This window comes from Capra hircus, chromosome 28, assembly GCF_001704415.2.
Source record: "Capra hircus breed San Clemente chromosome 28, ASM170441v1, whole genome shotgun sequence".
In the NCBI taxonomy this organism is placed as follows: Eukaryota; Metazoa; Chordata; class Mammalia; order Artiodactyla; family Bovidae; genus Capra; species Capra hircus.
Genome location: NC_030835.1, coordinates 35337001 through 35361823, shown reverse-complemented (window position 1 = coordinate 35361823; position 24823 = coordinate 35337001). Strand labels below are relative to the sequence as shown.

The 24823-nt window shown below is 37.6% G+C and overlaps 1 protein-coding gene across 1 annotated transcript in view; it reads left to right on the top strand.

Moving 5' to 3' along the window:
- RYR2 (ryanodine receptor 2) overlaps positions 1–24823 on the top strand; it is an 814256-nt gene that overhangs the window by 350025 nt on the left and 439408 nt on the right. Inside the window, exons 6-10 of the mRNA XM_018042460.1 lie at positions 1487–1561; positions 4402–4480; positions 7363–7475; positions 14806–14905; positions 15597–15693. Of these exons, the coding sequence (XP_017897949.1) occupies positions 1487–1561; positions 4402–4480; positions 7363–7475; positions 14806–14905; positions 15597–15693 (464 nt within the window). The remainder of the gene's footprint in view (positions 1–1486; positions 1562–4401; positions 4481–7362; positions 7476–14805; positions 14906–15596; positions 15694–24823) is intronic.

The window sequence follows — 24823 nt, the reverse complement described above, 5'->3', positions numbered from 1 at the left end:
GTAAAAAAGGTGTAATGATACTGAATATTAAAGTGCTTTCTTCTGTACTTCTTGAAGTATGTTTAAGTCAGTATCTTCATCCTTCAAGATCTCTTTTCCCTATAGAAACAGGTAAAAACTCCTTAGTATAATGTTCTCTACTTCCCATGATCTTAACCTGATCTGTGACCCAGTCCTTCAATCACGTTGTCTCTTCCTCTTTCTTAATACCCTGCGGTTGTTTTTTAAGGCACTTACCCTCACATGCCACTGGTATTGTGTTAAGAGCAGCAAGATAGCTCAGGGCAGGGAAAGCGTGTCTCTTTGGAGCACAAAGGGATTTGGGGGCAAGGTTAGAAAGGGCTGAGACTAAATGTCCTTGACGCTTGTGCTACTCAATGTTGTCCCCAAAACAATAGCACCTGCACCACTGGGAAATTTTTGAAATGCAGCATCTCTGTATTTATCTCAGACCTACTGGAACCGAATCTCAGGGACACGCCAAGGATTCTGTGTTTTCACAAGCTCTCCAGGTGATTTTTAAGCATGCTAGAATTTAAGAAGCACTCTTCTATCTCGCGTGGGCTTCCCTGGTAGTTCAGACGGTGAAGAATCTGCCTGCAGTGCAGGTGACCTTGGTTTGATACCTGGGTTGGGAAGATCCCCTGGAGAAGGGAATGGCTACTCATTCCAATATTCTTGCCTGGAGAATTCTATGGACAGAGGAGCCTGGCAGGCTGCAATCGATGGGGGTCACAAAGAGTTGGACATGACTGAATGAGTGAGCACCCACTTTCTATCTCATATAAAGGAATTTAGATGTTTTTCTTAGAAACATTTGGAAGGTATGAAAGGTTTTTAAGCCTGAAGATTCATTTGATGATCTTTGTGTTTTAATCAGACTTAGTCATTGAAGAAATGCTTATTTAGTCCTTACTATGTACCAGGCATTTTGCAAGGTACCTGAAAGTACCACAGTCCCTATAAACATGGACCAGAGTATAATGGGAAATACAGATAATAAACAACTGGGAATCAGTAATTACAAATCATGATATTTTTGAACTCAAGTTCATTCTTTAAGAACTAATTAAACTGCTAGCTTCCTGCCACCCAGCTACTCCCTTGGTAGCTTTTTCCCGATTTAAGGATACTTTCCATAGCACTTTGCTCATCTGCGTGCACGCATGCTCAGTTATATCTGTCTCTTTGCAGCCCCATGGACTCTAGCCCACCAGACTCCTCTTTGTGTGGAATTTTCCAGGCAAGAATACAGGAGTGGATTGCCATTTCCTCCTCCGGGGAATCTTCCTGACCCAGAAATCAAGCCCATTTCCCTTAAATCTCTCCTGCATTGGGAAGAGGATTCTCGACTACATTTGCATTAGCTCTTATTTTGTTCCCATTAAACTTTTCATGAGAATAAGAGAGCATTTTATACACTTAGTTAAATTTACTCTTTTTTTTTTTTTTTTTTCTTTGCTGACTCTTTCTTTGCCCTATGCAGACTGCTCAAGGTGGTGGCCACCGAACGCTCCTCTACGGTCATGCAATACTGCTGCGGCATTCCTACAGCGGCATGGTGAGTGCATGTGTGGACTTCATCTCCCCTATGGTCACGCTGATCTATTTGTGCATACAGGGCAAAGAAATATTTGGTAATCCCATTCCACTGACGGCTTTAATAAGCTTGAATTGTATGTGTTTTTTAAATATCTTTGAGCACTGTTTATTTTCTCATTTATAATATGGTTAGCTTAGAGGACCTTTAAGGTCCTTCAGTTCTATCACTGTGTGACTTCTGTCTTTGTATCTTATTTTGAAAGAGTAGGTTTAGGAGGAGAGTTTCTTTTTTTCCCCCATATCAGCTCCTTCTTACATCCAATTATCCATTTATCTACTGGGTTCTTCTCAGACACAGTTTACTCATTATCATTTATATATGTGTGTATATATATTCTTATAGGTATAAAGTATTATAAAATATATAAACATTCTCTTCAAAGCTTTATTAAGTTGTTCAAACAATACATATTCATTCTGTAAGATTTGGAAATAACAGAAGAATGAAATCTTCATGATCATACCAATGACAAAATTCTTGGGAACTTTTAAAAAAATTTCAATATTCTCTTAATTTTTTTGTATAATTGATATCTTGTTACATAACCAAATTTTATACAGGTTTTTTTTTTAACGTATTGTCACAGTACAAGTACTATCTATGTTATTTAAATTTTTATCAGATTTATTTTAGTGACTACATGATAGTCTAGTACTTGGAGATATAAAATAATCACTACTTTTAAGAAGGAGATAATTCCCTAAATATGTAGACTGTTTCTGAGCAAAAGCTTAAGCATAGTCTCTATAGCTAAACCCCTCAAAACAGAAAAAAATCATCAGTCTTCATCATCGTGAATACTGATGTGAAAAATCTGGTTAATGGAATTGAGAAGTATAGGAAGAGAAGTATAGGAAAAGTATAGATATGATTTTAATGATGACTTAATAATATCATTGCTATTAATGGCCTACATCACGTTAGTACGTCAGATGAAAAAAATGTGATCATCTTAACAGGTACTGAAGCAGGTTTTTAATAAAAGTATCAATTCCTAATAAAAATTGATCATTTATGATTAGTTCCTCAATGATGAGGAAAATATTTATGTTAAATCAATGGCCAACCTCATAGTGAATTGTCAAACACCAAGTCCATTCTTGACAAAACAAAAACAAACCCCAAGAATATGCTGTCTAACATTGTTCTGGAAATCTTGACTGACTTACTAAGATATGAAGTAAAATAAAGGAAAACACTTCAAGTGACTGGATATAAGACAGATGTATAAAAATAGCCTTTTTGCATATAGCATTGATACATTAAAACTTCATGGAAAGATTTCACTTTCAGGAGCCATCAGAACACATGAAATAATAAATATGAGAGTCTGTTTTTAAATAGCTGCCCAACTTGTTTGGTAGATCTGGGTTCAGGCTTACTTCCCTATATGCTGTGCTGCTTTGGGTACCTTGCTGAACCTCTCTAAGCCTGTAAATGCATCTGAATATTTTGCTCATTCAGTCATTAGATATTATCAGCACCGCTTGTGTGCTAGATGCTGTTCTGGGTGCTAGATAGAGTAAGAAAGACTAGTCTTTGCCATATAAAATTTAATTAACAGTTAGTTGAATAATGACAGTCTCTACCTAGCAGTTGCAGTGAACATTAAAGGAAGAGAGAATGTACATTAACAACTCCAGTGCCTGGTACTGTAATATTATTTTAAAATATCACAGAACACTTTAATAGGATTCACTCTACATTTTTTTCTGGGAAGTCAGTATTACAACATTGGTACTTTTTCTCAAATTAACATTGATATTTAAAAGGCCAGATCTAAAGTCTGTAAACCTCAGAGACCACAGTGTCTTGAGATAAGACTACTACTCCTAACTAGCTAGGAATATGTTTGAGGATCTTTGAAGCATCTTTTCTATATCTTTGGGAGTCAGTGGTTTACAGTCAGTTAACAGATTTTCCTGATTCATTGAATTTACACCCTCATGGCACCAAATTCCACTTGATTTCTATCCCCAATCCATTTATCACCTGCCTCCTTACACTCAGACACCCGCTGAGCTGGGTGGACGTTTTTCCATTGTAGGGATTGTCTAGGTCTTGCATTACTTGTCCAGTGATTCTGGGAAGTCTGGGCTGGCCTAATCCCCAGAGCTGTTCCTGAGTCCTGTTGGCAGGGTTCCTGTTCTTTCAGGCACTGCACTTGGTTGGGGTAGATGACAGTGTATCTTGAGCTCATACTAGATTCATCTCTGTGTTCTCAGTCTTGTAGCACTTAGTGCAGATTTTGAGGTTAGCATGGGAGTAGGGGAGTTGGCCAGAAAAATGATCCTAAACTTTATGTCCAAGAATATCCAGTTAGGAAAACTTGAAGCAGGGAGAGGAGTCAGAGATGATGGTGTTGGGCAGAGTTGCATTCTTCCTGGGAAAACACACACAGGTGTACACGTGACAAAGCCTCATTGCAGTGAAGCAATATGCTATACACCACAATCAATTCTAGATGAATTTTAAAGAGTTTAAAAATTTGAAAATAAAACTAGAAGATAAAAGTGAATAGTGTTCAAATTTCTGCTTGAAATAAAGATTTCTGACAGATCAGGTTGTTCTTTTGCTTATGATCATGAATATCACATAAAGTGAGAGATGTAGAGACATATCCCCAGTTACTCATCTTGTTTTGTCTACAGGACATATTTCTGCAATATTTTTCTGAGTGGGAAAAAAACCCCACATTTCCTCTAGAACATTGCTCCCAGTGAATGCTAAGTGTTCAGAATTAGACTTGGAAGCAACGGGATATGTTTAGTGACGACTACTGATTCTGTGTCTTTTAGTATCTGTGCTGCCTGTCCACCTCTCGGTCTTCAACTGATAAGCTGGCTTTTGATGTTGGCTTGCAAGAGGATACAACAGGTGAGCACCTTGGTCTGTGATGAAGCTTGCTCAGAAGAGCATGCCAGGAACTGGATTGGGAGACATCATGAGACCTGATGGAAGATATATTGGCTGAATGTTCTTAGGAATGGTTTCAAGATGAAACCAGTGACTAACTATGGAAAGGTTTTATTACAAGGAGGAAATGTGCCTTGTTTCTATTGGTAGGTCATCCCGACAATTAGCTTGATTTGCAAACTAGACTTTAAACTTTATTCTTTTGATGGAGTTGGGTAGGAAAACAGTACTTGCAACATGCTTTGCTGTCTGATAACCATATTAACGTGCACTGATTAGTTTGCAAAGTATTACTGCATATTTCTTTCTTTTATATTTCATCTTAAAAACATTTTTAAGTGTGAAAATACAACATAATCAGTGTCAACATTCAACCAAAATGACAGAAAATGAAAATCTTCATTTCCTTGTCCATGGGTCATCACACTATATATATATATGTTTATTTACATATATTAATATATTTGTCCTTTTGAAGACTTAAAATAGGAGAGTATAGATTTTATTGTGTTTTTCTTCTCAATGCTTTGAAGACTTTACACTATATCCACCTCTGTATGATTTGATTCTTTTATTTTTTTACAATGAGCATGTCTGCCTTTGGAATTAAAGATTAAGGACCAAGTAGAAAAAGAAATGGAAGGAAATAGATCAACCTGTATCAGGTTGTTGCTTTTATTGGTGACATGAAACTCACACCTGCCCTCCTTTTTGAAATACTTTCCCATACTCTAAAAATGTGACGAATAACAAATGGATAAAATAAAGTTCTAGTTACCAACCTAATTAAGTTTTTAATAGACAAACGCATTACCTTATATAGGGAATTCTGAGAATCCCAGGCACCAAAAAGATAAATATACTCTCTCATTTTTATTTAATTCTATATATTCTCAGCCATTCCTCTGTGTTTTAGCTATTGTTTTTTTCAGTTTTTTCACCATAATTTACTTCAGCACATAGTTATGTAAAAAAAGGTCTTCAGTTCTCTCTCTCAAAACAGGTAAAACCATGTGCATGATCTATAACTTGTCTTCATTCACTGATACTTTTATATAATAGTGAAACTCAACAAACAAGGCCATCTCTGTCTCTGTGCCCTGATTCCCTTATGCTACTTTATTTTCCCTGTAACTCTGTATTAATTGTGAATTACCAAACTATTTACTGTATTTATTGTTTGTTGTGTGTCTGCCTCAATCAGAATGAAACTCATAAGGCAGATACATTGTTTCCCATATTTGTTAATATATCTCCAGCTACTAAAGCAGTGGTTGACAAATAGCATGTGCTTTATCAATGTTTGAGTGAATGAATGAAAAACTTCCTACAACTCTAAAAATGTGAATTGAGTGAATGAAGATAAGGAATTCTGCAAGGTGACAGTCAAGTAAGACTGGTTTATATAAGAAAATATTGAGCAAATGCCTCCAAAATGCTAGCAGGAGCTGACAAAACCCTAGTAAATCAAACATACAAATTCCCTGCTATTGTAGAATTTACATTCTGGCATTTGGTAATTAGTAAAAAAAAAGCTAAACATAAGTGTTATGGAGAAATAATAAAGTTGGAGGCACAGAGAAAGAGAGTGATAATTATTAGATGGGGCTTCCCAGGTAACACTAGTGGTAAAAAAATCCCACCTCCCAATGCAGGAGACGTAAGAGACATGGATTTGATCCCTAGCTCAGGAAGATCCCCAAGAGGAGAGCTTGGCTTACCCACACCAGTATTCTTGCCTGGAGAATCTTATGGACAGAGGAGCCTGATGGATTACAGTTGATAGGGTCTCAAAGAGTCGGACACAACTGAAGCAACTTAGCACACAAACACGAATGCATCACTAAAACTATTCACTTTTTGCAATAGAACGTGTATTTAGGTTTAAAAGGAACCATGAACCGATTGAAGAATTGCCTGCTTACACTTAAATCCTTGATGATGGGACCGAAGAATGGAGAACAGTTATATGGTTCATGAGGCTTATGCTTGACTTGTTCTAGAAGAAATTATTTAATTTTGTGTTTACTCAGATAGCTTTATAATGTGTCTTTTTAGAATGTATCCCAGACAATTCTGTAGGATTCTCTTTTATTTTACTTCTAAATTAATAGAAACTGCTATATTTTAAAATCAGGCACAGGGTAGTTAGTAAAACTTAAGTGACAGTATTTGAACTCAGTTTGAATCACTATCCACCCAAATTAGAAGCTTTTTAATTATCACAGTATAACTGTCACATAACAAAACCCCAAATCCTTTTGAAAATCAAGTGGTAAAAAACTGGATATAATTGGAAGGAGCCATGTGAGCTGCTTAGTGACATGTGATTGTCTAAGGAACGGAGTTGAATCAGTGTGGCTGGTGAATTTGGTCTTATGTTGGCATAAATAAATATCCTTTCAAAGGAGTTCTTGGTGGGGGAAAGAGACTCCACGCTTCCCCAAATGTCACAGTCACTTGCTATGAGCAGACTCTGCGTGTCACTGTGTCTCCCTCCCTTTCTTCCTTCTTCCTTTTACATTTTCACTGAAGCACAGTTGATTTGCAATGATGTGTTAGTTTCAGGTGTGGAGCACACTGAGTCATTTAAATGTATATTCACTCTTTTTTAGATTCTAAAGCTAATTTGTCCTAATTCTTTTGATTTTCATGGTCTGTGAGGTGAATTTGCATTCTATTTCAAATCTCTAAAGTTTGTGTAAACAGGACAGTTTTATTTTCAGGAGACTAATTTTGAAGATTTATTTCATTTCTCTCTCTCATTTTGGAGTCACTGGCCAAGAACATCAAGTTTTAAACTAAGGCACTTCTTTGTGTTTCCCTTGTCAATCATTGTGCAGGTGAAGCTTGTTGGTGGACCATCCATCCTGCCTCTAAGCAGCGCTCAGAAGGAGAAAAAGTGCGGGTTGGAGATGACCTCATCTTAGTGAGCGTGTCCTCTGAAAGGTACCTGGTAAGTGTGGAAAGTGAGATCGTGTACTTGGGAATCAGATAAGTGACAGGTCAATAAAATGATCCTTTAAAGCTGAGATTGCCAATTATCTAGGAAAATTGCTTAGAAACAAACCTGTATCTCTATTTGATGAGTTATAAGTAACTCCGTAAGTAGAGGGAATGATGTGACGTGTGGAAGTGAGGCTTAGCAGGATTATTTACTCAGACTTTCCTCATGCCCTGGATATGTATGTTCATGACATTGATAGAGCCTGTTCTTGGATTATTTTATCAATAGCATGTAAACACAATCCAATCAGGAATTTGAAATTCCACAGACGTTATTTTGTGCCCAAAGAGAAGGCTGTATTAATGAGGCTGTGATTACCTATTTTGATATTTATGAAAGCAAATTATTATAGGGGAAACACTTGTCATGCTAAGAAAGGAGAAATAAACAAGATGCAGTTTAATTCTCTCATTGACATTGCATTGTTCCAGAGGAAAAGGGCTGGAAATGAAAGATTAAAGAAAGAAGTTTATGTTTAATCAGAGGAGGTGTTTTTTAATTTTATTTTATTTTTGTGGTAAAGCCAATATCTATTTAATTTAACTTATTTAGTAAATTGTATTTTTGGTAAAAATAATCATATGCAGAAGTTCACAAAAGATTACACTGAGTGGAAGTACATAAGATATCAGGGCAAAATAGTTTTTATTTTAAAGTTGAGAAAGTAAACAAATATAAAATGGAGTATTACAAACTCTACATGAATATCCACATAAAAAAATCCCAGACATCATAGTGGATGATGACCGAAACGAAAATCGGAAATAGAGCATTGTTACAGTTACACTTCCTATCAGTTAGCATGAGTTTATTTCCACTTCCTTAAATCAAAATATTTGCGTGTGATTTTGAATTAAGGAAGTAGTTGGTACCCCTTGGCTCTATGAGGCTCTAAATAGAGTGGGTCTTGTGGGTTAAGTTTTTGCTAACCAACACAATTAATTCCAATTTTCAAAACATTGCTAGGAGGAAGGGTGTAGTTTTACTTGATTTCGAGGGAAGAAGTAATGAGGAAGACTGGGAAGTGGTAAAACGAGGCCTCATGTAACTGACAAGAACTATTGAACGAAGCAGCTAATAATGCAGAGCTAAAGGGAGGCCTGGAGCATCGCTCTCCTTTTTTTTAACCAGTATAGGTGGAAACAGACGCCACGCACATTTCTAGGACAACGCAAGTGTACCAGCTTGTCAAATAAGCTTCTATTAAGCGCTTGCTGTGTGCCTGTGCTGTGTATGTGGTGATGTAGTTTGATCAGGAGGCAGACATTTCGAATTGTCGTTTTACTTGGAAACCAATAGCAGTAATAAAAATAATTCATGCTTGCTTCTCAGTGTATAAATTCTACATCTATCTTATTTCTATTTGTGCGTAACTATGCATGTTTTTGCTGTACGACTTGTTCTTTCCACTACAGAGCAGAGTTTGAAAGGACGGCATCAGTATGCATAGGAGTAGAAAATTCAGAATCTCACTGGGGCCAGGGCTTTCATGTGTCAATTCTACCACTAGTTCTTGAATCACATAGTTCCATGAATTCTGGCTTCCTCATTGCAAAATGGTGACAGTTATCCCTAACATCACAGTTACTGTGATGAAGCAATGAGAGGATAATTTTGAACATTCTTGGAATTAAAGACCACTGTACAAACAATGGTAGTAATTGTAATGCATGAGGTTCCCCTCTGTTACCTTGGAAAATAAATGAGCTTCATGACTAATTACATTTACAGGTCAAGCTACATTTTAGCCAGTTTATTTACATTCCTTTTCTGATAACCTTAAAAAAAAAAAAATATATATATATATATATATATATGTTTTTGGGTCACACTGCCCTTCATGCAGGATCTTAGTTCCCCAATCAGGAATTAAATCTGCACTCCCTGCATAGAAGGGTGGAGTCTCAACCACTGCACTTCCAGGATGGTTCCTCTGATAACCTTGAGAAAGATAAATATCGTTGAGCAACTGAACTGAACTGAACTGAGTGCATGTATACAGAATCTAGAAAGATGGTACTGAGCAATTTATTTGTAGGGGAGCAATGGAGAAACAGACATAGAAAACAGACTTATGGACATGGGGAGAGGGGAGGAGAGGGTGAGAGGTATGGAAAGAGTAACATGGAAACTTACATTACCATATGTAAAATGGAAAGCCAAGTGGAATTTGCTGTATGGCTCAGGAAACTCAAACAGGAGCTCTGTATCAACCTAGAAGGGTGGGATGGGGAGGAAGATGGGAGGGAGGTTCAAGAGGGAGGGGATATAGGTATACCTATGGCTGATTCATGTTGAGGTTTGATAGAAAACAATAAAATTCTTTAAAGCAATTATCCTTCAATTAAAAAAATAGGTAAATTAAAAAAAAAAAAAACTACAGATAGTCGACCAGGCAGATTGTTAAAATTTCAGTTACTTTCATTCAGTGATTTTAGTGATTATCTTTGTGGACCTCACATATAATAATAGAACCCAGAGGAACAACCACATATTACACATGGTTTCTGCTCTTGAAAAAGTAGTGAAAAAACAGACTAAGCCCATGGAACTATAGGAGAATACCGTTAAGACAGGAACTTAGTGTTCGAGTTTAGGTTACAGATGTTTGAATGGATTTAGGCATAGTTTATTATTACCTTCCATTTCCAGGTGGGTGATTATAGTAAGAATATGAAGTCTTATGTTCATGGATTCAAGGACCACATGGTGCTTAGTTAGAAGGATCTGGAGCAAGTGAAGGGGTAAAAAGTGAGGCAATAAAAGACGTTGGAATAAACAGTAGCGGTGGAATAATCCACATACTGAACCTGAAATAACTGAAAATGGATTGCATATATTCTCACATATACACACTTGTTTGTTAGTACAGAGTCCGGTAAGCATGAGCTTGGGCCAATCACATAACCTCTTCAAACTCTGTTTCTTCATCTTCTGGATCCAGGTAATAGCTCCATTCACAGGGATATCAAGAGAATTGAATGCTTAATCCAGACAAGACTTTTAGCTCTATGACACTTCTAAAAATTGTTATCATTATTTACCTGGGAGATTTGTACCTATAGTTAAATGATCTTTAGATATTTAACCAGAAGAAGAGAAAGAGGGGAAGTAAGTAGCAAACAGACTCTGATGTAACAGTTGATTTTAAATAAAGATCTATTGTGTGTAAGCAAGAGTCATATGCTGAGAAGGTTCTGATATGGTTAAAAATTAGTTGAGAAATTTGACTGAAAACACAACTGGTATAACTACTGAAAATAAATCTCATCTTGATTTTACACACTTTCATCAGCCCTTTTGGGGAAGGAAATGGCAACCCACTCCAGTATTCTTGCCTGGAGAATCCCATGGACAAAGGACCCTGGTGGGCTACAGTCCATGGGGTCGCAAAGAGTCGGACACAACTGAGCGACTAACACACACACTGAAAATAAACATTGCCAGTTGTTGATTTTTTTTTTAAGTCATTGCTGTCAGTTGGCCTTTGATTTAATTTCCCTTCACTAACAGTTTTGTTAAGCTAAGGTTAAACTATCTAATTTTTTACTTGCTGCTCTAGTCAAGGTTACATCTGTTGGGATGGTAAATTGATTGAAACTGATTGAAGGACTGATTTTTCTCTCTGCTCTGTCTTTGGATGGAAGAGGGCACTGTGCTGGACTCCTGGAGCCCCAGGCTTCTCCTGGGGTGCTCCACCTTCTGCTTGAAGGGTTGAACGTATTTACAGGATTTCCTAGGAACAAAGGATCTGATCTCCAGAAAAGATTGTAAACCCCTTATCCAAAATAATGTTTTTCTAAGCTTGCTGTTTCATATTTTAATATAAAAAATGATACCTTCATCCTCTTTTCAGGAATATCCAAGGTGGGGGGGGTGTGGGTTGGGTGGGATATGGAATTCTTTTTCTCCATTGGAATGATTTAATTTTTAAAAAAGAAGGCTTTAGCAAAGCAGCTTAAATTATAAGAGAATGATACAATTTAAAAGAGAGGAAACATGATCACATAGCTATTACTGTGAATCTATTTCAAACTGAACAGAATAAAGTAAAGCATGTAAAACAACTCTTACTTGTGTTAGAAAGAGATAAAATCACCCTGGTATGCACATGAATTTTCAACCCATGGATTGGATTGCTCTCATTTGAAACATTGATTTTTAAATAATTTTCTCTGTTACCTATAGCAACAGATTTTTTAAAAAATCCATGAAAATATTACCAAACAACTGTCTAAAAGTAAATTGGGAAAAGCAGAACCTCACAATCGAAAGACTGATGAAAAATGCTTAAAAGAAAGCTATTCTAAGGCTCATAAAAATTTCCTTCTCTCATACCAACCTCTTTATTTCTGATAAGAAATGCTAGGTGGTTTGACTGTATAAGTTACCGAGTTGTCTCAAGCTGCATAAAAATATTGATAGCTAGAAAAACAGCAATCACCTATTTTTTTTCCCCTCTGTGGCACAGGTAATGAAAACATAGACTGTGTCTCTCATTTTTTATTTTTCTCAGAATTAAAAAAATGAAGTCTGAAGGGTGATATATCTTGTTTACTTGTGTTCCCTGTCGCTGGAGGATCATTTTTCCAGAGTGTCATGTCAGTAGGGCCCAAGTGCCTGGCCCTTAATGAGAGAGAAATAAATGAGTGAATGAAGGCCTCGGATAAAGGTTAATTTTGGATATTCTTAAAAATTTTTGTGCTTTGGACCTTTTGGGCAGTCAGATATTCCTTGTCTCATTAGCTTTTAAAATGCATACAATATATACACTGGATTACAAAGGAAACAGAAAATATCAAAGTGGAGTCCAGATTGAGAACTCCGGGAGGGGATTTATAGCATCTTCTCTAAGCCTGAGATTGTGTGCTTCTAACAAACAAAGTCTTGTTACTCAAAGCATGCTTCTTGGATTAGTGGCTTTGGTTGCCCAACCCCCCACCTCCCCTACACTGGTCCCACCTCATGAATTCAAATTTGTCTTTTTAATAAGATTTTTAATATAGACCATTTTAAATGTCTTTATTGATTTTGTTACAGTATTGCTTCTCTTTTGTTTTGCTTTTTTGGTCATGAGACATGTGGGATCGTAGCTCCCAGACCAGGAATCAAACCTGCAACCCCCTGCATTGGAAGGTGAAGTTTTAACCACTGAATTGCCAAGGAAATTCCCCAAATCTTCCTTTTTTGGGCAAGCTCCTCAGATGATTCATGTGTCTGAGAACTCTTGAGTCACTAACATGCGAATCAAGGTGATAGAAGGGAGCAGATGACTCTCCCAAGTCCCTGGAGGGTGTGTACATGTTTCAGCCTAAGGCCAACTGTGCTTTCAACCTTGGACATCTGTTTTTGCTTTAAGGATAACTCATCTTGGTGTTAGTTCCTGAAACTGTTACTGCCTTGAATATTTAACATCACAGACCTGTGAATTCACAAACAGTGTGGTTCTCGTGCAGATTTACCTTTTTGGTGAAGGGCAAAATTAAACAGAGGCATCCAAAAGAGTTATGCCTAGAAAATATTTCTTTGAGAAGAGTGGACATTATTTAGATAACTTTAAATGGTGTAATATAATCTTAAGGACATTTTTTAAAAACTTTTTTCCAACAGGCTGAGGTTTTCCTATTTGTATGCTTATATTTATCGTGTATCTTGGGCTTCCCTAGTAGCTCAGACGGCAAAGAACATGCCTGCAATGGAGGAGACCCTAGTTCGATCCCTGGGTTGGGAAGATCCCTTGGAGAAGGGAATGTCTACCGACTCCAGTATTCTTGCCTAGAGAATTCTATGGACAGACCATTGAGTAACAAAGAGAGTCAGACAGAACTAAGCAATTAACACTTTGACTTTCAGGCTTAGAAATGGTTTGAAAATTACATTGTAGTGCTCCTTCCTCTCATTTATTTCATTGCAGTGGCTCCTTATTCCCAGTAACGTCCTTGATCTGGCACCTGCCTTATCTGTAGGCATATGTCTCATTCTGTTTCTAAGTATATGCAGCTGGAATATGATTTCTTTGTAAACAGTTAAGAATTTTAACATATCAGAGAAGAAATAAATTCAGTAAAGGCATTTCAGCTGAAATTTTGCTAAAGAGTGACAGGTTCAGGTGAATAGGAGGGTGTGGGGTGAGGGGTAAGAGCATGTTATTGCTGAATCTGATGCATTCATTCTTAATCTTACTGACTGAAAAAGTTATTTTCTAGATAATTACATAAATGTCAGATGTCACAAATTTCCTTGGTTTTGTTTTTAAGAGAAAGGAAATGAAGTACCTATGTGTGCTGGTGACTTAGTGTATTTAATATAAATATTATATATATAATAAATATTTGTATACTTAGGCTGGAGAGACCTTTGGGTATTAAAAGGACCTGTGACATATACCAGTGTGACTTTTCATGCTGTGGCTGCTCTTTATTTAACTAGGAGAGTCAGATTTCTGAAAAAGTTCTAGTGCAATTAAAATCTTTCAAAGCTTAAGCTGTTGTCAAAATTGGAAAGTGTTGCAGGAATATTATAGGAATGTTGGTGATGTTTACTGAGATGATTCTGAGAGAAGAGGTGGTTGTTCCAGCAGCAGCCAGGTAATGGTTAATGAAATAAGCATGGCATTTCATTAAGGTTATACTCATAATTTTGTTTTTCTTTACTTATCGTTTTGGAGTTTATCAATTATGGCTCTTAAAGATGTAAACTATGACCATCTTTTAATACATTTGATTTTAAGCAGGAACATCTGAAATTTGAAATGAATGAATTTTGAAGGACATTTACTGTCCTGATTTTTGATACCTATTAGGAAGTATTGCCATCTAAGGGCCATTATGTCAATTGTAGATAAAAGTTTCCTAAAGGACCCTGTAAAACCAAGACATATCAGTCCTATAGATTTCACCTACTTCACTGTCAAAACACTCTCATGGTGTGATATGTAAAAACTTTATTGTAGTTTTAATGATAAATGCCCTCTGTCTGTACAGTAGGCCTTTACAACAGAATAATCCATTTTCACAAATTTATTTTATTGCTTTGTATGTTTTCCAATTAGTGACTTGAGTTAGTAATGCTTAGAAGGAAGCTGAAAAATACCCAAAGTCAGATATAAACTCTTAGCTTTTATTCTACTAGTCTCTTCATTTTTCAGTGGCAGGATTGAAGCAGAGGTTCTCTGTGGACATTTCCAAATCTGCAGCGTGCAGTTAGAGTGGCCAGAAGCACTTGCCTGTTAAGATGCACCCAGAGCCTGTAGTGATGCCTCCTTTTGCCTCTACTGCAGCACTTGTCTTACGGTAACGGCAGCTTGCACGTGGATGCTGCTTTCCAGCAGACCCTCTGGAGCGTGGCGCCCATCAGCTCAGGAAGTGAAGCAGCCCAAGGTAAAGACTGCACTTCCATTAGGAGGCTGGTCCCTGATACAGAGTTGAGAGTCATCTTTGGAACTGTGATAATGAGCAAATAAATTAGAGCTGTTTGTGTCAAAATATTCTATAATGAAGATACTTGACATTTAATAAAACTGATTTTAATTGCTACTTAAAAGTGAAGTTTGTGTTAAGATTTAGCTCTCCTTATTTTTACGCTATTGTCAACTTTAGTACTTTGAGTTGTAGCTTTCTAGGGGTTATTTTCTCTATGTTTTGGCCTCAGGGTATTGCTTGGTTAGGCTAACGTCAAGATTTTTCATCTTCCAGGGTGTGTGACTTAGTGCTGGATCACAGCAGTGCTTGGGCATTAGGATTTTCTTGGGATGTATCAGTTTGTTCTGATTCTTCTCACTTACATAAGTTCAAATCTGAGCCTATTCAGGCTTGTATGTTTAGTGGAGGCTTTTATGAGGCTGAGGTCATGTATAGTAGTGGGAATATCACTGACTGTGGGACCTGGAAACCCAGGGCCCAGGGGTGGAAGGCAGGTGACCCCACCCATCTCTGCTATTTCAGTCCAGTACTTACTCCTTACCAGATATCTGTGTCTCTGTCTATGAAAATAGGAAATCAGATCAGATGATCTGTTTAGCTTTCGATATATGATGACAGTTCAAATGTGACTGTGTTTCGATCCTTCTAGGGTATCTGATTGGTGGTGACGTCCTCAGGTTGCTTCATGGACACTTGGATGAATGCCTCACTGTCCCTTCAGGAGAACATGGTGAAGAGCAGCGGAGGTTGGTACCTGGGCCCAGTGCTTTAAGCCTTGCATTTCCATGTTTTGATATAACTTTTATAAATTAAGGATATGTCTGTTCAGGCCATTTATATAATAGAAAGTAGGCCACTATGGTTTGTCTGTCCACTGAGGTGATCCATTTGTTGATCTCCTCTGAAGTTTTTTCTCATATTAGGTTTTCACTGCCTATCAGTAGAGTTGCTGAAAATTTTTGTATAATGAAAACATGGTTAGAAGCATTGAATACAAGAAATTGAGTGGGAAGAGGGAACACATTTAATTACTTAGGGCTTCATTAAATGTTCTTTTTTTTTTTTTTTATGAATTCTCTTTCTGGAATGTTTAGTCTCAAATTCAGTTTCAAAGTCAGCATTCTCAAAGTGCCCAGAAGTTTGGGACCTTTTTATGTTACCTCCCATTGACTGATGTGTGTGCTAAGTTGCTTTGGTCATGTCCTACTCTTTGTGATCTTATGGACTGTAGCCCACGAGGCTCCTCTGTCCATGGGATTCTCTAGGTAAGAATACTGGAGTGGGTTGCCATGCCCTCTTCCAGGGGATCTTCCTGACCCAGGGATCGAACCTACGTCCCTTATGTCTCCTACATTGGCAGGTGGGCTCTTTACCACCAGTGCCACCTGACATAAGTAAAAAAGTTAATCATTTCCCCTAATATTTTATGTGATTTTAACACTGCTCTTGTGTTAATATTATTTGGCACTGGGCCAAGATAGAAGTAGTCTGGATCACAGGAGAAAATGCACAAGTAATTAAAAAAACCCATAAAAACATTAAGGGTGATTTGAATGTTTCATTTGCCTCACAAATTAATGAATGGATATGGTAGGATGCATAAGAGATAACTGTGAGAGAAGGCATGATCTGGGTGATTTATTACATGGCTTTAATTTTATTAAATTAAATAATGTAATTTTATTACATCTCTTTTGGTGGAGATTTCTAATAACATATGAATATTTAGAAATGAAAACATTTAGAAAATTAATAGCCATCATTTAACTAGCTGTTTAACTTTGGGAAAAATCCATCTGAGACCTGGATACTGGTCTTAACCTCTCTTGCCAGACAGAGCTAGTTATGGTGAAGTGTGAAATGCAGAGCCTGGAAAAATTCCCCAAACTAAAACGTGCCGCTTATAGTAGGCTTGGAAGGAGATGTTGATGGTGTTGATTAGGGTTTGTATGAAAATGAGAGGGACTTAAAAAAGCTGTTGTTTTGAGGGATTAATTCCAAAGAAAAATATGAACAGAAGTGTGTCCTGGAAATAGTAATTATTGTGGAGTGATGAGGGGCAGGATGGAAGGAGGATAGAAACTAGACAGGAGGGAGGAGTTGGATCAGCTTTTGAAGGCTCCTTAGTGCCATAATCATGGGCTGGCTCTTACTCTGAGTGAGTTGGGAAGGAGTGTGTGGGGATGAGCAGGGATAACATAGTCAATATCTTTGAAAAGTGTTGCTGTGATGAACAAGAGGACCTTAGACCAAAGGTAGAGAGATTGTGGATCGGGGAAACCAACCCAATTAAGTCAGAAGGCTGATATAGTCATTCATGTGAGAGAAAAGGAGAAGCTTAGCTTGGACAGTGGCCATTAGAATAGGATGGCCTGGTCCAGAGACATTTCAGGTCAGATTGATTGACTGGTTTAAGGATGAACTCAATGTGGTCGCTGAGAGAGTGTATCAGATTTAAGGGTGAGCTGATGTCTCTGATTCAAAGGAAGAGAGATGATGTTAAAGATTGTAGGGGATATACAAATATGGTATGAAGGACTGAATGAGATTTTGGACACTGGTGAGTAAAAGGGTCGTGGGAAATAAAGGGTCTATGCGAAATTGAAATTTTTGAATCTTTAACTTAGACAAAGCTTGGGTTGGATATGAATCACAAGTGCATGTAGGGTAGTTGAAGAAATGGAAGCCCTATATAGAGAGTAAGGAACTGTAATTAGAGGGGTATGTTGAGCAACTTGGGCATAGCTTTAAAAAGTATGCTAAGAGCAACCTAGATGTCCATCGACAGATGAATGGATAAAGAAGTTATGTTACATATATACAATGCAATATTAGTCAGCCATAAAAAAGAATAGGGCTTCCCTGGTGGGTCAGATGGTAAAGCGTCTGCCTGCAGTGCGGGAGACCTGGGTTCGATCCCTGGGTTGGGAAGATGCCCTGGAGAAGGAAATGGCAACCCACTCCAGTACTCTTGCCTGGAGAATTCCATGGATGGAGGAGCCTGGTAGGCGACAGTCCATGGGGTCAAAAAGAGTCAGACACAGCTGAGCGACTTTACTTTCTTTTCATAAAAAAGAATGAAATTATGCCATTTATAATGATGTGGATGAAGCTAGAGTCTGTCATACAGAATGAAGTAAGTCAGAAAGAGAAGACTGTTGTATGAGACTCTAGAAAAATGGTACTGATTAACCAATTTGCAGGGCAGGAATAGAGATGCAGACATAGAGAACGGACTTATGGATATAACGTGGGAGAAGGTGGGGAGAATTTAGAGAGTAGCATTAACGTGTATATACTACAGTGTAAAAGAGATAGAGAGCGGGAAGCTGCTGTGTATATCAAAGGGAGCTCCGCCTGGTGCTCTGTGATGACCTAGAGTAGTGGAATGGGGAGGAGGGAGGGAGGCTCAAAAAGGAGGGAATATATGTATATTTATAGCTGATTTACATTGTTGTACAGCAGAAACCAACACAATATTTTAGGGCAATTATACTCCAATTAAAAAAATAAATGCTTTTGCAGTCTGCAAAACCTTGACATAGACAAACCAGGGAGGAGGCTGAGGATGGAGTCCTAGAGATGGCTGACACTTAGAACATGGGCAGGCAAAGGAGAGTTGCTAGAAAGCCTGAATGGAAGTTAAGTGGAGAACCAGGGAAGTTATGGAGTCCAAAGGAGGATTGTTGGTGTAGATGTGTTCGATGCTATGATATAATCATAGAAACTTAGGAGCAAAGAGACACTGCCATAGTCTTTGGAGTCTTAATTTCTGATTTGTTAAATCAAGCACTTAAGCCAAGTGATTTTTTGAGCCCTTCTACTGTTTGTACAATCACTGTAGAGATTAGGGATGTAGAATTAGACAGACCTAGGAGTGGGCCTCTCCTCTGCCCCTTAGTAGTTGTGTGACTCATGAAGATGACTAAATTTCTGTAAACATGATTTTTCTTCTCTATAAAATGCAGTTTAAATACTACCTGCTACTTCATGGGATGGTTGTGAAGATTCAATAAGAAAATGCACATAAAATCTTGATGCATATTAAGAGATCAACAAATGTATTATTGGTTTTGTTGTTACTGTTATCACTGTTATTTAGAAGAACAGCATTTAGTCAGATATGGAAGCATAAAGAATGGTAGAGCATAGATTTTAGAGAAAGAGAAGCTAAACTATATCAAAGAAAATCCTCCGAACTGAATGTGGTAGGTATGTGGTGGAGAAGGACCCCTTTCTTGATCAGATTTAGAACCCAGGAATGGATGAGTGTAGTTTTTGTTTTAATTCTCATTTTCAAATGAGAATATTCAGCATCAGATACATCCTAGATTTCCTGGACTAAGCTCACTGGCAGTGACTTCAGTTTTCCACCTCTCTTGGATGTTAGAGAATTTTTTTTTTTTTATTGCATTGCACAGTTATGTCAAACCCATGCCCCTGCAGTGAATGCAGAGTTTTGACTCCTGGACCACCAGGAATTCCAGAGAATCTGTATGTTAAAGAGGTGTTTTATGAAACATGATACTTATAGAGCAGATTTCCTGCTAACTCATTTTTTGGGAGAACCGAGTCCTTTGTTTTTTTAATTATCATTTTATATTGGGATATAGTTGATTTACAATGTCGTGTTAGTTTTCAGATATGGACCAAAGTGATTCAGTTGTACATATATATGTATCTATTCTTTTTCAGATTCTTTTCCCATGTAGGTTATTGCAGAGTATTGAGTAGAGTTCCCTATGCTATACAGTAGGTCCTTGTTGATTATTTTATATCGTGTGAGTGTTAATCTCAACCTTCTAATTTGTCCATCCCCTCCTCTACCTTTTCCATTTGGTAACCATAAGTTTATTTTGTGAGTCTGTTTCTGTTTTGTAAATAACTTCGATTGTATCATTTTTTTAGATTCCATATATAAGGGATGTCATATTAAATTTGTCTTTCTCTGTCTGACTTAGTTCACTTAGAATGAGAATGTCTCCTGCTAATTCTTTAGATTGTTAGTTATTAATCATTTCTGAGAGAACTTGGGGAAATGTCAAAGACATTTTGATATTGTTCTGGGTCCAGTTTTCCATTGCATCCTTCCTGAAGACTACTCCCCCATCCTGGTATTATTCTTTTTTAAATTTCTTATTTAATTGTAGTTGATGTACAGTGTTGTGCCAATCTTCCTGTAAGAATGTGACTTGGTTATATACATATAACTTTTTGTATACATATATACATCTTCTTTTCTATATTCTTTTCCATTATATTTTATAATAGGATATTCAATATAGTTTCCTATATGGTGTATACAGTAGGACCTTGTTGTTTATCCATTCTAAATGTACTTCCAGTATTATTCTTGATTTAATGTTGATTATTTCTGTGTCAAATTAATCTCAACATGCATTCCGATCAACATATTGCTCTCTTTAGGTAGTGATGTCAGTAAGAGCACATTTCTAATGCCCCTTGTACAGGATGTTTACAGGGGTAAAATTAAATGAAAATGGATATCAAGTCGTGAATTGAGGGAGAAAATAAGTCAGGAATAGGCATGAAGGGTCTTGCTTAAGAAGGAGGGTTATCTAATATCTTGATTACACAGTGAAATTGAGCGATTACTTGCAAATAATGATAAAAGTAGTCCTTAAATTTTATGTTTACAGAGCACTGTTTCTTTTCACATGTTTGTTTATAAATGTCTTTCTCTCCCTCTATCCTTACCATAAGTCAATTTCAATGTCTTACAGAATGAGGGGATGGCAAAGGAAAGCACAGCCAGGAGGCAACTTTTCTTTAATTGGTAGGACTCTGTATGAGAAACACATAGTAACAACCTAAAAAATATATTTTGATTCACTTTTTAAAAAGAAGTAAAAATTGACTTTTGACAGCAATGTGAGAGTTGGAGAAGTTCCAGGGTAATATGTAGACCTTTCTTTTAACTTATAACTCTTATAGCCAGGCTATACACAACTATATGTATGAAATATATGTATACCCAGTATGAAAAGGCAAAAAGATATGACACTGAAAGATGAACTCCCCAAGTTGGTAGGTGCCTGATATGCTACTGGAGAAGAGTGGAGAAATAACTCCAGAAAGAATGAAGAGACAAAGCCAAAATGAAAACAACACCCAGTTGTGGATGTGACTGGTGATGGAAGTAAAGTCTGATGCTCTAAAGAACAATATTGCATAGGAACCTGGAATGTTAGGTCCATGACTCAAGGTAAATAGGAAGTGGTCAAACAAGAGATGGCAAGAGTAAACATCAACATTTTAGGAATCACTGAAATAAAATGGACCAGAATGGGCAAATTTAATTCAGATGACCATTATATGTACTACTGTGTTCAAGAATCCCTTAGAAGAAATGGCGTAGCCCTCATAGTCAACAAAAGAGTCTGAAATGCAGTACTTGGGTGTGATCTCAAAAATGACAGAAAGATCTCTGTTTGTTTCCAAGGCAAACTGTTCAATATCACAGTAGTCCAAGTCTGTCCTGAAACCAGTAGGCTGAAGAAGCTGAAATTGAACAGTTCTATGAAGGCTTACAAGACCTTCTAGAACTAACACCCAAAAAAGATATCCTTTTCTTTATAGGGAACTGGAATGAAAAAGGAGGAAGTCAAGAGGTACCTGGAGTAACAGGCAAATTTGGCCTTGGAGTACAAAATGAAGCCAGGCAAGGCTAACAGAATTTTGCCAAGAGAATGCACTGGTTATAGCAAATACCCTCTTCCAGCAGCACAAGAGAAGACTCTACACATGGACATCACCAGATGGTCAATTCCGAATTCATATTTGTTATATTCCTTGCAGCCAAAGATGAAGAAGCTCTATACAGTCAGCAAAAACAAGACTGGGAGCTGACTGTGGCTCAAATCATGAACTCCTTATTGCCAAACTCAGAATTAAATTGAAGGAAGTAGGGAAAACCACTAGACCATTCAGGTATGACCTAAATCAAACCCCTTATGATTATACAGTGGAGGTGACAAGTAGATTCAAGGGATTAGATCTGATGGACAGAGTAACTGAAGAGCTATGGATGGAAGTTCATGACATTGTATAGGAGGCAGTGATCAAGGCCATGCCCAAGAAAAATGCAAAAAAGACAAAATGGTTGTCTGAGCAGGACTTGCAAATAGCTGAGGAAAGAAAAGACACTAAAGGCGACAGAGAAAAGGAAAGATATACCCAATTGACTGCAGAGTTCCAAAGAACAGCAGGGGGAGATAAGAAAACCTTCCTCAGTGATCAATGCAAAGAAATAGAGGAAAACAACAGAATGGGAATGACTAGAGATCTCTTCAAGAAAACTAGAGATACCAAAGATATTCAAAGATGGGCATAATAAAGGACAGAAATGGTATGGACCTAACAGAAGCAGAAGATATTAAGAAGAAGTGACAAGAATACACAGAAGAACTATACAAAAAAGATCATCATGATCCAGATAACTATGCTGGTGTGATCATTCACCTAGAGCCAGCCATCCTGGAATGTGAAGTCAAGTGGACATTAGGAAGCATCACTACCAACAAAGCTAGGGGAGGTGATGGAATTCCAGTTGAGCTGTTTCAAATCCTGAAAGATGATGCTGTGAAAGTGCTGCACTCAATATGCCAGCAAATTTGGAAGACTCAGCAGTGGCCACAGGACTGGAAAAGGTAGTTTTCATTCCGATCCCCAAGAAAAGCAATGCCAAAGAGTGCTCAAATTACTGCACAATTGCACTCATCTCACACACTAGAAAAATAATGCTCAAAATTCTCCAAGCCAGGCTTCACCAGTACATGATTCTTGAACTTCCAGATGTTCAAGCTGGATCTAGAAAAGGCAGAGGAACCAGAGATCAAATTGGCAACATCTGCTGTATCGGACATGACTGAGCAACTTCACTTTCACTCTTCACTTTCATGCTCTGGAGAAGGAAATGGCAACCCACTCCAGTGTTCTTGCCTGGAGAATCCCAGGGACAGAGGAGCTTGGTGGGCTGCCATCTATGGGGTTGCACAGAGTCGGACACGACTGAAACGACTTAGCAGCAGCAGCTGTATCATCAAAAAAGCAAGAGATTTCCAGAAAAACATCTACTTCTGCTTTATTGATTACACTAAAAGCTTTGTGTATATCACAACTGACTGTGTAAAATTCTGAAAGAGATGGGAATACCAGACCCCTTTACTTGCCTTGTGAGAAATCTATATGCAGGTCAAGCAGCAATAGTTAGAACCAGACATGGAACAATGGACTGGTTCCAAGTTGGGAAAGGAGTACAAGAAGGTTGTATATTGTCATCCTGTTTATTTAACTTCTGTGCAGACTACATCATAGGAAATGCTGGCCTGGATGAAACACAAGCTGGAATCAAGTCTGCTGGGAGAAATATCAATAACCTCAGATACACAAATGAAACCACTGTTATGAGTGAAAGTGAAGAAGAACTAAAGAGCCTCTTGATGAAACTGAAAGAGGAGAGTGAAAAGCTGGCTCAAAACTCAACATTTAAGAAACTAAGATCATTTTCACCCAGCCCCATCACTTCATGGCAACTAGATGGGGAAACAATGGAACCAGTGACAGACTTTATTTTTTTGAGCTCCAAAATCACTGCAGATGGTTATTGCAGCCATGAAATTAAAAGACAGTTTCTCCTTGGACAAAAGCTATGTCCAATCTAGACAGCATGCTAAAAAGCAGTTACATTACTTTGCTGACAAAAGTCTGGCTAGGCAAAGCTATTTTTCCAGTAGTCACGTGTGGATGTGAGAGTTGTACTATGAAGAGAGCCAAGCGGTGAAGAATTGATGCTTCTGAACTGTTGGAGATGCTTCTGAGCTGGTGTTGGAGAAGACTCTTGAGAGTCCCTTGGACTGCGTGGAGATCCAACCAGTCCATCCTAAAGGAAATCAGTCCTGAATATTCATTGGAAGTACTGATGCTGAAGTTGAAACTCCAATACTTTGGCCACCTGATGTGAAGAACTGCCTCATTGGAAAAGACTCTGATGCTGGGAAAGATTGAAGTCAGGAGCAGAAGGGGCTGACAGAAGATGAGATGGTTGGATGGTATCACCAACTCGATGGACATGAGTTTGAGCAAGCTCTGGGAGTTGGTGATGGACAGTGAAGCCTGGCATGCTACAGTCCATGGGGTCACAAGAGTCGTACATGACTGAGCAATTGAACTGAACTGATACACAATTATATTCTGGTATTAAAGTTTAATAACTAAGGTCACATCTGGTTTGTTATGAGAAGTAGTTGAATTGATTAAGGAGATCACCGTAAATTACAGTTAGTTCTGAGCAATTTAAGACCATTTCTGGTTGTAAATCCTGGTTAGTAAATAAATTACTCTATCTGCTCATGCCTTGTTCCACTGACAGTTTTTGAATATACATAATACGACTCTTACTTGTAGCAATTTAAGATGCAATTCAGTGATGAGTACTGCAGTTCTAAATACTGATGCATTGATCTTTTTATTATCTTTACACTTTTTCAAGTATGTTGATTTCCATTGTTGTGTTAATTTCAGGGGTACAGCACAGTGGTTCAGTTATACATAGATATGTTCTTTTTCATATTCTTTTCCATTATGATTTATCACAGGAATTTCAATATAGTTCCCTATACCAATGAATGGTATATAGTTCCCTATACCAATGGTTCCCTATACCAATGGTATAGGGAACTATATTGAAATTGCTGTGATAAATCATAATGCATTAGGATCTTGTTGTTTACCCATCCTATATATAATAGTTTGCCTCTGCTAATCCCGAACTCCCAATCCTTTCATCTGTTACCCTGCCTGCCTTGGCAGTCACAAATCTGTTCTGTATCTGATGGATAAATCCTATTCACATTT